Below are 13,398 nucleotides of genomic sequence, written 5' to 3' on the forward strand. Positions count from 1 at the left end.
GGACTATGAAACAAATCCATAGGTAAACACAAAAGCAGTATTGATTACGATCTGGTCTCAGTCTTCCAAGAGGCTGCCAGGTGACAAGAACGTGGACTCCTGCAGTGTTGTGTTGTGGCCCATACGGCCAAGGCTTCGCAATGCGTGTGGAGCTGCATCAGTACGCACTGTGTTATGAGACATAAGCCTCTTAATAATGACTCATTGACCCACAGTTTCCAGTTCGGTGCAGTGCAGGCTCTGTGGCCCAGGCCAAAAAGTGCTGACATGAGAGAAGCCAAAGTGCTAGTGCAAAGTGCTAGGGGCCCTACAAATAATTGTATTTTCTCTGTCTAATCAGCCAATCTGATTACACTTTCAGGTAGTATTGTGAGGGGTCAGAGGCCCATGCCATGAGATCTTGATGGTGATGAGAGAAACATCAGACCTTCTGTAGTGACATGGTCCTATGGAGGAAGGCCCTGTCTCTGGAGCGCCCCCTACAGACAGGCCTAAATCAGTCGTTTCTGCAGCAGAACTGAGTCAAAGATTTTTTTCTGAAAAATATGTTACATTACATTACATTTATTTGGCAGACGCTTTTATCCAAAGCGACATACAAAAGTGCAGTTCATGGTCATGGACAACTACAAAACACAGGTTCAATAATATATGATACTCATTTCGTACAGCTATTTCTAGCCAAGAACACAGTTTAGTTCACACAGTGAATACTATTCTGAGCTAACTTATGTTAACTACTTTTGACACCAGTAAAATCCCTGCAAATCCATGTATGTGTAGTTCCTGTAAATTATAGCCAATTATGAAAGGAGGGCAGATTGTCCATTCTACATAAAAAGCATAAGTAAATATTAAATATTTAGTAAATAAGTATTTAAAATAAATGTTTGACCCACATCTGGTTTGCATCTCTGTCTCAGTGGGACAATAATATCCTAATAATGGATTACGTTTATATTGTGCCTTTCACAGCCTCAAAGACCATTACATATCCACCACCACCAACTTATAGCACCCACCTGGGTAATGAATACCAGCCATTTTGTGTCAGAACACTCAACACATATCGTAAGTGCAGAAGGAGCACTTCTGCAGCAGAACTTGTTTCTCTGTGCCTCAATTTTGTCAGAACATTAAAGAAACCCCTACTCTTTGTTATCTCGGTTTACATATTTTCTGAAATCTCAGATGAGGATTGTAACAACAGTAATAGTCTTACCAGGATATTTGCTGCGCTGTTCCACTGCTCTCCCCCCTTCCCACACACACATATAGATAATAACAACAATAAGAATGTGGAAGGGGAGAGTATGGAACACAGTGTCTTATCTGTAATGCCAGGCTGTGTGATGATAAACGGCAGTGGAGTGATGTCAAGTGGAGTCATTCATCATGCAAGGTTTAGAAGAGAACCTGATGCCAGGAGACAGCACAGCTGAAGCTTATCTCTTAGACACATTTGTGTGTGTCAACACAGCTGTGCACCATTACACCACATTTACCATTTCACAAAAGCCACAGTTAATCTTACGAACAATAGCCCCTTCTTAGCTTGTAGCCACTGTCTAAAATACCTCCCCCCCCCCACCTCATCTCCTCACACCTATTACACAATCACAATATCATGGAAAGAAAAACTATTCTTTGACCACCAAAAGCTAAGGGGCTGCCCTAACTCTGACATACTACACTACACTTTCCACCAATCAAAGAGTCTTCATTTTCCGGGGGAAGTTTCTTCAGTAGGTTATGTACAAGACATTACCATCACCTTTAATTTTACATGGTGGGGTATATTAAATGGATGGCTGTGGTGCTGAAAGTACAGATGGCTGGTTCTACATGGTGGCACTGAAGTAGTGCTGCTTCATTGACCTCTGCCTGAAATGCAGAAATCGCTACTGCCACCTAATGCCAAGCCAGGGAAGCTGCAGCCTGGGAGCACACAGGTCATTTACAGCCTGTGTGCGCTGGAGCAAGTGCGTGAGCGAAAATGTGTGTGTAATAGGTAATGGGCCACACATCCCATAACTAAGTCAATGTTCTGAATCCACATTTCCTCCTGTAAAGGATTGGTTGGCCTGTTTACCAAAATTACGTGATTTTATTTCACACGTGAGTTTGGAGAGGACTGATACTCACACAGTCAAGAACCGCAGGGGAGGGGGTAATGATGTTTGGGGGGGGGAGGGGGGGAGAGTTACAAGAGGCTCTGCAGCTGCTGAGAAGGGGAGATAACCAGCACCTTCACACCCTCATTTCTTTTATCTGAGTGATGTAATGCACTGCAGCGTAGGGGTGGGGCAGCGAGAGGATAAAGGTATTATGGGAATGCGGTTATCACACAACCGTCACTGTGCTGGTTCACCACAAGCCCATCAGGACCCACAACTCCGCTGTGCTTCTACTGTACATTCATCAATCATATTTGAAACTGCCATTGTCTCGCTTGTTCTGTTACTTAATTTTAATTTATTTTAGGAGCTTTGTGGGTTTAAACCTACTTGTCTCACTGAACTCTAATCTTTATGGATTTGTACTAAGATTAGCACTTCAGGAAAACAAACAACAACAGCAAAAAAAATTCAGAAATAAAATTTAAAAGTAGCAACAAAATTTCAGGCCACAGATGCAAGTCAATCCAAAAGCAATTTTCCATTAGAGAACGCTATGGCCAAGAACTGGACTATCAGGGTCCAAGTGCCAGCTTGTCTCAGGCAAAGTGAAGGCCTGACCGGGCTGAAGAGCCAGCTACTTTCAGGATTAGTACAGTAGTAGCACAATAGCCCATAGAATCACAGTTGTGTGTTTAGCAGTAGGTAGTGTACAGAAACATGTGATACCTTCTGCAGCAGCTGTGATCCTGAGTACTTGGCTGAAATTGATTTAATTTCTCCACCAAAAGCAGAGGCCCACAGCTTGACTCTGAAAAAAGGGAGATCAGAGAGGGGTTAGAGACATAGATCCCTACCGCCATCGCTTACACTGCAACAGTGATCTCTTATACCAACTGCCCTCTTGTATATTACACACTGTTCTCAAGTGCGTTTATTCATTCTAGGTTTAAAACCCTCATCATGGACAGCAGTGTAAAGTAGTGGTTAGAGCAGAAGCGTGAGTGTGAGCAGCAGCATGGAACAGTGGTTAGGGCATTAGTATGGATCAGTGGCCAAAGCAGGAGCTGGATGATTCGAACGGCAGCATGGAGTAATGGTGAGAGCAGAGGTTTGGCGCTGTGGTCACATCATTAGTGTGGGACAGTGGTCAGAGTGGCTGTGTTGAGCAGTGATCGTAGGTCTGAACACTGCTGATCTGGGTTCTGTCTTCTGGGGTGGGGTGGCCTGCTGGAGCTACCCAATGAATTAATTGAATAAATATTAATTTGGAAATCTGGTTCAATGAAGAACGTACAAGGCCACCCTGGAAATGAGAAAATGTGTGAATTATGAAAATATGGCAGAGTAATTCTGCAACGCATACAGAACGGTACTTAGTGAGACAGTTGTAAATATGGCTTTCATAGGAAAAAATTAAAATTAAAATATAAAAATGTTAATAGTGGGGCTGGTCCAGACAGCGTTAGTGTAGAAAACATTCGAAATTTCTCAGTGAAGACGGCAGCACTTACACGGATAAAGGTAGCTCCTGTTGGGATGCAACACCTTCAACGACCGCCATGCCAAATGTTATCCAAAGAAAAAAGAATCCAACGCCACACGCGCATGGAAGGCTGAGTATCATGTTCCATCGCATTGTTAAATATTTGTTCCTGTCGCGAATAGCGTGTTTAAAGGGTAGATACAAGCTTCGTCTTGTGGGAAAAATGAACTAATTTAAGGGTTATTCCTATTCCCCGGTCATATTCTGCGGGTCCGCGATGGAACTTCATCGGCTGCACCTCTGAGAGCTGCTTCCGCGCGCGTTTAAGCCGGCAGCACCTCCTGCTGTGAGCGAAGTCTTGAATAAAAGCGACCTACTGAAGATCTAAAGACAAGCGGGGGAATTTGAGTGGTGGGATAGGGGGGGGGGGGGGTGCGTGCGTGTGCGTGTGCGTGTGTGTGTGTGTGTGTGAGAGAGAGAGGGGGGGCGGGTGTCGGTTTGTGCCAATTTACTTCTTTGTTCTCTCATAAGCAACTTTCAACTATTGTGACAAAAAAGTGATTTGTCCATTGCTCTGTAAATACTGATAAACGGCGCAAATAAAGACAGTAGCTAAACAACGCGTGGAAAAGAGCATGGTGAGAAATGAAAGATTACCCGCCTCTAGTATGTACGCAATACGCAGCGTTTAGCTATAAGAAGGTTAAGTGAAGAGATCTTAACGCACTAAGACGAGAGCGCACCAGAGGCAAGGTTCATTGCCTGACAGGGTCATGCGGGCGCTGGAGGGAATTACGGAGTCCGTTTCTTACTACACGGGAAACCACGGTATGGATGCAGTACTGGCGCATTGGAATTCATCGGGACTGGTCAAATGCCATTCCTTCGAAATGTATGTATATGCCCGAAAAATTCGCTAGCAATATAAAAATAAATAACAAAATCGTCCTCCTCGTTCGACTTCGTGCTACGCCTTTTTTCGTTTTAAATAATTAAAATCCAGCTTTAGGAAATAAAAAATAAACATTATTGTAATGAAGTAACAGAACAGGTAACGTCAGGTTCGTAGCCTACGTGATTTTCACGGCAGAAAGCGTAAATTCCGCATAAACGTAGACCGGCATATATATCAGTAATGAGATGACTAAGGCTAAACAGGCCGACAGGTAGCTGATTTGTATATATATATATACACACACACACACACAATACATGTGTGTGTGTGTGTGTGTGCGTGCCTGTGTGCGTGTTCTTTTAACATGAAAAACACTGTCACTAAATATGGAATTCAATTATGGAATTTGAAAGTGAAGACTACGTGCAAATGGTTGGTCGTGTTTTAAAGAAATTATCTTTCAGTTCCATTTAGTTAGAGCGCACCATGAGAATACTTCGTAGCACTTGTCTTATCGACTTATTATAACATGACGCGTGTTCAGTCCGTCCTTCAAAAAATACAAAATGAATGTATGTTTTAAAGTCTAAAGATTAGCAATGTTTTCTCAGCAAAAGTCACATGTTCAGCGTGCCATCTGGAGCGTGAGAGTAGCGACGGGAATGGTGACCAAATCAGAGAGACCGTGTACACGTGCCGAGTTTACGGCCCCCAGCCCTCCTTTCTTGCGCACCCATTGTAGAGGTCTTCCAAGCATATAAAATCCATCACATTATCCATTACTCCTTTTATGAAGATGAATGCCTTGGCTTTTTTTTTTTTTTTTTTTTACTAAAGAGATGTCGTGGTGCCGTAAATTGAATGAATAAAGTAATTCCAACAGCCAACGTATAATATCATATTAACGTGAAATGTATGTATTCATTTATTATTATTATTATTATTATTATCATCCTAGAATTCTTGTATTTTGTAGTCTACACAAAAAACGGGGGACTAATGCTATCTTTTATCTCCATTACATCTTTTTTTTATCTCTATTACATAAACTAGGATAAGAGAATGGCATTAAGAAATGCATAGTTTATCATATTTCCCAAACATTTAGTACTGCTGCTGCTGCTACTACTACTACTACTACTACTACTCCTCCTCATAATAATAATAATAATAATAATTTCCAGAGGCTAGTTGCAGTAATATAAAGGTACAAGTATAACGGTAGAAGGTAACCGTGCAAAGCATTGTCAAGAATAACATATGCAAAAATAAATAAGTTATGAATAAATATTGGCGGCAATTAATCATTATAAAAATGTGATGGTAAGTTATTATTTACTGTATCGCTTAAGTGGAAAACAAGAGAAAATGAGAAAATCTTGTAAGGAGATTTTATATCTGGAATACAAGCTTCACCAGCGCGAGAGCGGCAGTGGAAATCAGGATTGAGATCACAAGATAACACTAAAAACATGAATTTATTGTGTGTGTGTGTGTGTGTATACTGGATTCATTGAAAGATGTCCTTGAAATGAAAAGAAGAACGGTGGACAGAACAATTGCCTTATGGAAGCAAAGAGACATAGCCTATATGCGTCGTAATTGCAGTTTAAATTAAAACAACTAAATTGAAATATTAAGCCTAGATATTTCATTCACACTGGCCAAAACGTTACACGCGGTAAATAAATATACAGATAACAACACACACGGCTCTCAGAGTAAGTGGCCCTTGTTCTTCAGTCTCCAGCTAAAAAGAAACCTAGTGTCTGTTGAAGCGCGCGAAGGTACTTAACATTACTTAAATTCATTTCTAGTGCATTTTTGTAAATATCATCACCATTATTGAAATCACACCAAATTTCTGCATGTTAGGCTACATGTTTGACCATGCGCGAAACAAACTTTGGTTACACCGAACTCTCTACATAGTAACCTGTTTTATTATTTGTAAATATACTGCAATTAAAAATATAATAGGCCTACAATATAAGATCATATGGGGCTGTTGTGACGCATAATGTATTCCCGATTTTGTCCAGTTAAATTGATTAGTTTATCTGTGGGAATCGAATTTTTAAAAGATGTTTCCGTATGTTTTGTATTCTGACCTCCAAAAGCGGCGGCCACAATTTGATACATACTGGGAGTAGCTACGCGATTACGTTAATCTGCAAACGAGGCAGTTATTGAAAGCCGGTGACTGGCCTACGGGCGAAAAGTTTTCCTTTGCTCTTACAAAAATACAGTAGAGTGTTTTCTCGAGTGAATGTCCTGAAATTGACATTTCGAAAGGGTTTTCAAAAACAGTTATTTGCAGGTATGCTTAGTTAATTGTACATCGACGTTACGGAGCATCTTTTGCAGGGGCAAGTCCCACGCAAAACCAGGAAATCACAGAGTTGTCCCATCGAAAATGAATGAATCCTTGTCATAAATTTTCTTTTTTAACTGCCCGAAAACTGTAGGATAGTGTCCCCCCAATCTTCATACCAATGTTACATACTGTGTAGATAATTGCTGTTACATGTCAATTCACAATCGTATCGGATTCAACAATGTAACATTTAATTCAGTGTGTGGCAGCATTATGACTACATCTACAGGAAATAGGCTAGTTTGTTTCCAGTCCGGGAATTGCACAGCGGGTGTTTTAAGTCATGCCCGCCTTTAAGACCACCTCCTGCGGTTTGTGTGTGCAGTTTGACCTCGGACAATCTGAAGTACATTCACTCGGGAGAAAAAGAATCATGAGTTGGAAAGCGCCTCGAAGTTGCGCTTTCAGAGTTCTCGACACTGTAGGCTATGTCTGCATGCAGTACAGAGCCGCAAGGCCGTCGGATCCCTTCGGTGCGCAACAAAGGAGAAAAGAGCAAATTCAGCAGGTGACAGTAGATTGCTCTCACATGGCCCAGGGGGTATTAAGATTAATGGGATATGTAAAACCTATAATGCATATTATTGAGCTTTACTGTAGTTTAAGACGAATAACTTCTTCCTCATTTAGTTAAAAATTTAATATAATGGAACGTATGAAACTGCAAATACCCTCAGTCTGAACAGATTCTATGATATTCTACTGGCGCTCCCCATTCACACAGAACAGCCTGCTCTTGTTCACCTTGAACATCCTGCAAATCCTGTAGCCAAGAAATATCCCCCTAAGACCTGGCAGAAAAGAAAGTTATAGTATTTACATTTTTATACATACTACAAGTGTCTTGGATGACAAAAGATTGTCATAGTAGGCCTATAGTATAGTCTTGGATGACAAAAGTACAGCACAGTATGGTTCTTGATGAGATTAAGACCAGAGAGTTCCCTACAGGAGGCAACAGTGAATTGTGGGGATTTAGGAGTACGTTGTGATGTCATAATGTGCAAGCTTATGATTGGTGGAAGAAGATGATATCATCAGGGTGAGAAGATTGATAGATTTGATAGATTTCCTCTTGTAGCCTCCGTATGTCTGTAGAACTCAATGATTATCTCACTAATGACATCATATATCAAGGCAGACCCGTTATGTTCTGATGAGAAGCGCAGTGGGGAAACTCATTAAATGAAACTCCACACAGCACTTTCCTACACAACCCCGAGATCTGACTTTCCCTTGATTATCTATTGACTGCAAGTGACAGGCCAGTACAAGGACATCCCAAGACATTATCTGTAGTTCAACAATGGTCAGGGTGGCAGCACGTTAACAACAAAATGCATCTTGATTCATTTTCTGGTGGTAGGCAATTTTATTCTGGTCAGATTAGGGTCCGAAGAAGCGGACGTATTTCAGCGACAGGGCGGTGAATTGCTTTAGACACAACAGACCACACAGCAAAATATTATGGGAAACGTAGGACAAGACAAACAGTATGTGCTGTTCATGAAAGAAGTAGCAGTCAGATTTCGCACTGGCTGATTGTTATATTTCAACCATAAACAATCAGCGGATAGCCAGCTACACGAATCAACAGATACTACACGAATCACTCATTAAGCACAACTGACACGTCATTAACTGTACTGTATATAAATAATTATTAGCTGCACCCAAAAAAAAAAAAAAAAAAAAAAAAATATTCTTGAATGAAACCGAGTGCTGGTTTTTCATCTCGCTTGAAGGCACTTAGACTCTAGCTGTGTCAATAACTTCTACACTGAGTTTCCTTTAGTGCTATCTCTTCTGTGCATCTTCCTTTTATTGATTTTATAAGAAATATGGTGCGGACAACGTGAGACCGCACTTACAATCACACCTTCTTATTTTTCGCTTTTCAATTGAAATTGAATCGACGCACTGAAAGACTAAAAGCGCTCTACTAAATACGGTTTGATTGAATTGTCATGGAGTGAAATCTCTACAGAAAGAGACCTTTCCTTTAACGATCCATTCCATCAATGAATAGGTGTGCAATCTCTTTTACGGACTAGATGACATTGTCTTTACTACGATGCAGCGGTTCAGTGCATCTTATTAAAATTTATTTTTAATGTCATCCATCAAAGACAAGCTATTTGCTCGAATGACCTACTAAAGCAATTGATCCAAATTAAGAGATAGGGCCTATTAAAAAGGCAAGAAATTTAGGTCTTAGAGAATTCAATCACGTACTTAATGCCAAAGCAGTGTTTACAGAGTTACTATAGCTCGAGTGACCTAAATGCTTAATTTCAGCATTCCTGACGCTTTTGGTTACATGTTAAAGGTGAATATGTACACCCATGTCTGGCCAGAGGTCTCCAATTGGCAAATAATATATTAAAGGGAAAGTCCGTCATCGGCTTTATTGCAAGTTATTTTATTCCGCTCTCGTGCGACAGTCACTTCAGGCGTCCGCAAGGTCAATGAAGGATATATAGTGCCCTCCAAAAGTAGGATACTGTAGGGTAAAATCGGTTATTTTTGCTATAAAGGCATTTGAATTCGAAATCAAAATATGAATGAGACAAAAATAAAGACAATCAGCTTATATTATATGGTATTTGCATGCATATATGTATTTCCACAGAAACAGCGGTTTTTTTGAGTTCCCCATTTTCAGCAGTGCAAAATTAAGTTTACATATGAACTTAAAGGTTAATCAATGCAATTAAATAATGTTTGGTTGTATAGCCCTTAAAAGCAATAGCCTAACTGTATCAATTCAACAAAACATTGCCATCATAAAAGTTTGGCATCTTCTTTGGAAATGCTTTTCTAGGCATTCACTGCAGCTGCTTTCAGCTGACCTTTGTTTTGGAAGTTTCTGTCTTCAGTCTCCACTTCAGCAAATGAAATGCATAGAATCCGGATGGATTTAAATCAGCTTGACGACTGACTGTGTCAAATGTTTATCAAGGAGGTAAAATAACTTAACAGGGAAACATTTTCACAGAGATATTAAGTAAAAATACATTTCACCGGGGAAACGGGCAAGAATGTCTTTGCGAATTTGAGTAAAAATACTGTATACATGTAACTGGGGAAGCAGTTAAGATATCCATCTAACACAAAACGGCAATGTCTCTACTTATGCTTTAAACAATTTTTGCTTCCAGATGGCACGTACAGCTAAACAACCGGAGTACAGGAACAGCCATAGCCTACAGGCCACATACGTTGCGGAGGGCACCTGTGTACGTTTGTGGTCGATAGGGAATTTAATTTACGAAATTGCGGGCCTATAGTGCTGCTGGGAATTACAAAATGGGAAATGAATGGCAATAAAGGCGTGAAGTAAACAAAACTGGTGTTCCGTTAGGCACGATACAATTAAACTAATTATAGCCCATTTCATGAGAAGTAGGCTACAGCGTAAACGCACTTCAAAATTGGTCTGGAATACTCAAAAATAACCTTACGTCGTTTAGCCTCTACTTTGAAAGGGAAACGTTAGAGACGACCCTGAACCCAGGTGCTCGGATGCTGTCCGAGGTACTGGATTTCACACTCTCGACAGCCTCGTTTTCAGAAATAAACAACCACAAAGCGGTCATTATGTTTTTTTTTTTTGTTTTTTTTTTTGCACGCAAATTAGTCTCGGCTAACGATTTACCAATTTACTGAAAATCTTAACGAAGTCTGAACACCTTACAAGCCATTTAGTAATTTTAAATACGTAATTTAGAGTTCTACACCGAGGCGGGAATCCTCCAAATAATGATGTTTTACGCATAGCAGGTTTCAGAATGAATTAAACTGACTGGGAAAATTGCAGCGTCTTTCGCTGGAGTTGAAACCTGGGGTTTAGATCCTCCTAATCTGTGAAATAAGGATTAGTTGTTGTAATGCAGTTGTGGTTTTGTATCTTAAACTGCAGCTAAGCGCGCTACAATTGACCCAATGAGTCTGTATTGCCTACCCATGACAAGACACAATGAAAAGGATGAGAAGCAGCAAGAAAACTCAACATGGGATAAACACCGACAATAGAGACACCATTCAATGGCTATCAGTATTCTTTATATCCTTAAATACTGGTATATAATAGCACATACACTATGGAATTGAGGTTAATCCCAGTAAAATACAAACCAGTGAAAGCCAAATAAACATAGCGGTGCATTACATTTACGTTTAGCACGGGTAGGCTACTTGAAAACCTAATAAAATGTACGCATTTCTCTTTAGGGCTAACGGCAGTATTCCAAATAATAATAATAATAATAATAATATGAAATAAAACATCGCAATATCTGCAGGTATTTGTGATTTCCTTTCAATCAGCAGCCAATTAAGGTCTTGATAACGAGGTGTGTGGACTCTTCAGCCAAAAAATGACTTAAAATGAAATCACGCGTGCTGAAACACCCGAAAATTAGTTGACACCACGGCCCTCCTATACCGTTTGACATCCCTGATCTACACGCTAAGCGGAGGGCTTGCATTTAAATTGAAACTTTGTTGCGATGCACAAAACAAACACGTAACTCAGATTCACGATCTGCGTCTCCCCAGTGCTGTGCCCAGGTCCAACTAATCGTTAAGGGAAAAGCACTGAGTTTTATATATGCCACCTGCAAGCAATAAAAGAACACCAATAAGCAATGGAAGAATCAGAACTCGAGCGTTAACTTGCAGCGGTCGGTTAGCAATTATTCAATTATGTGTGCCTAAGCAAAATGTTACCCCCGAAGTGATTAGAAATCAAGTATCGAATGAAATAAATGAAATCACAAGTTCTTTTAAAACTACACATCAATTCACAGAACTATAAAGAAAAAATACAAAAGCACAGCCCCTACGCCATTACAGGCCTTATCAGTTCATATTAATCAGAGAGCAGCACAAGAGAAGTCCTTGGAACAAATATTGTGATAAAGCAGTAGATACTTCCATGCGCTGAAGCTGAGGCTGTTTTCGGTTTACGTTCTGCAACCTGCAGCATCGACATGGGTTATTTTTTTTTTGCAAAGTCCATACCGGCCTGAAGATAATGAATTAGACCTATGCGTAGAATAGTAAATACATTAAACACGGAAATAAAAGAACTGATTAAATAACGTAACATAACAGACTAAACTGTCAGTGTGTTTCCTATAACGTCGTGAAGCAGATGATAAAAGACGAATGAACATTTTGAGGAAACAAACAAATGCACATAAGCTTCTTCTCTCACCCACTCTATCTCTATCTCTCTTTCTCTCTCTCGCTGCAATCCCGGAATTGGAGGGCCCTTGGTAACTTCTATTGGCCGTCAGAGCTCAGCAGTCACAATTTTAAGACGAACTCCGTTCGGGTCAAGTGCTATTTTGTGCCCATATTTTTAAAAATAATTGGCGCGTAAACAATCTCGCAAGTTTAAATAACATAGAACCAAATGAATATTTAAATTAAGCTTATTGAACAAACCACACGGGCACTGCGCTTTAAGAAAGCACACAAACCTTCACGACTCAGCTCTGTGAGTCTCCAGGTTTCCCTTTCTGAAAATGCTTGCTGATTCCTGCTTTATCACGTGAGGTTTTAAGCAAAGGATCAACGGTAGTTTCTATAGATAATTAAATGAGTCCGGCTTCCATTTTCTATTTACAAAATAATTAGGCTTATATTACAATTAAATTTTATGCAACTGTCCAAAATAAATACATAACTGAATGAATGCTACTGTGTTCACTTGTACTGTGGGCAACTTCTGCATCTAGTGGTCACCCAGCGGTAGTGCATATTACTCATACATCGACTGATAGAAAAATTATGGGAAACACTGCCACCTGATAATAGGTCTTGGTATTATGAACAAATCAAACTTGAATTCAAAATCAAACTAGAATGACATACATTTTAATAAAAACATCACAATCATAGCTTTTCAAACACAGTTATTTCCCCTGTTTTTTTCAGGGATATACAGGCATGATTTCAAAAATGTCTAAATTTGTTTCTGCTCTAGGTTTGTTTCTTTTTCAAATATTTCAGTTCTAGATACTATTTTAGTTCTGAAGTAATTGTTTTGATTGGCCCAATGGTTTTTATGTGTAACAAAAAATATTTTTGATACTGACAAAACTGTCTAATGACCAGGTTGGCTTTATAGGGGTCCACAACATGGGCCACTCATCTTCAAAATTTTGTGCCAGCTTCTGCTCTGAATGATTTAATTAGCTCAATCATATCTTGGGCTGACATTTGTATAAGCATGAGCTACAGCCACAAAGTGCACATATACCCTAAATATTTAATTGTGTTCCAGTACAGGAGTGAACCAGCCTAGTTTATAGAAGTCTGATAAAAACAAAAAACGAATATAATTGGTTGGAACAATACTCAGCACATAGATCAGCCCTGCAGGACTGGAGTTGTGCACCCCTGCAATAGCAGATGCAGAAGCATTCAGGCACAGTGATTTAAAGCAAGTAAATACACATCCATGGAACTGCAACAACATTATGTGCAGCAATGCTATGTTTCCAGAGGCTGT

The 13,398-nt window shown here is 39.9% G+C and overlaps 1 protein-coding gene across 5 annotated transcripts in view; it reads right to left on the reverse strand.

Annotated features, from left to right (window-relative positions):
- LOC118211658 (voltage-dependent calcium channel subunit alpha-2/delta-3-like) overlaps positions 1-12,465 on the reverse strand; it is a 53,354-nt gene extending 40,889 nt beyond the window's left edge. For 2 of the 5 annotated variants that reach the window (XM_035389040.1, XM_035389039.1), the window contains exons 1-2: positions 3,632-3,966; positions 2,847-2,928 (exon numbers count right to left, since the gene is read on the reverse strand). In XM_035389040.1, coding sequence (XP_035244931.1) covers positions 2,847-2,928; positions 3,632-3,756 — 207 coding nt within the window. In that variant the 5' untranslated portion in view covers positions 3,757-3,966. Of the gene's footprint in view, positions 1-2,846; positions 2,929-3,631; positions 3,967-12,096; positions 12,118-12,364 lie in introns of those variants that run through there. The other 3 variants (XM_035389041.1, XM_035389042.1, XM_035389043.1) reach the window with 3 other exon arrangements.
- Positions 12,466-13,398: the final 933 nt, after the last annotated feature.

This window comes from Anguilla anguilla, chromosome 13 (assembly GCF_013347855.1).
Source record: "Anguilla anguilla isolate fAngAng1 chromosome 13, fAngAng1.pri, whole genome shotgun sequence".
NCBI lineage: Eukaryota > Metazoa > Chordata > Actinopteri > Anguilliformes > Anguillidae > Anguilla > Anguilla anguilla.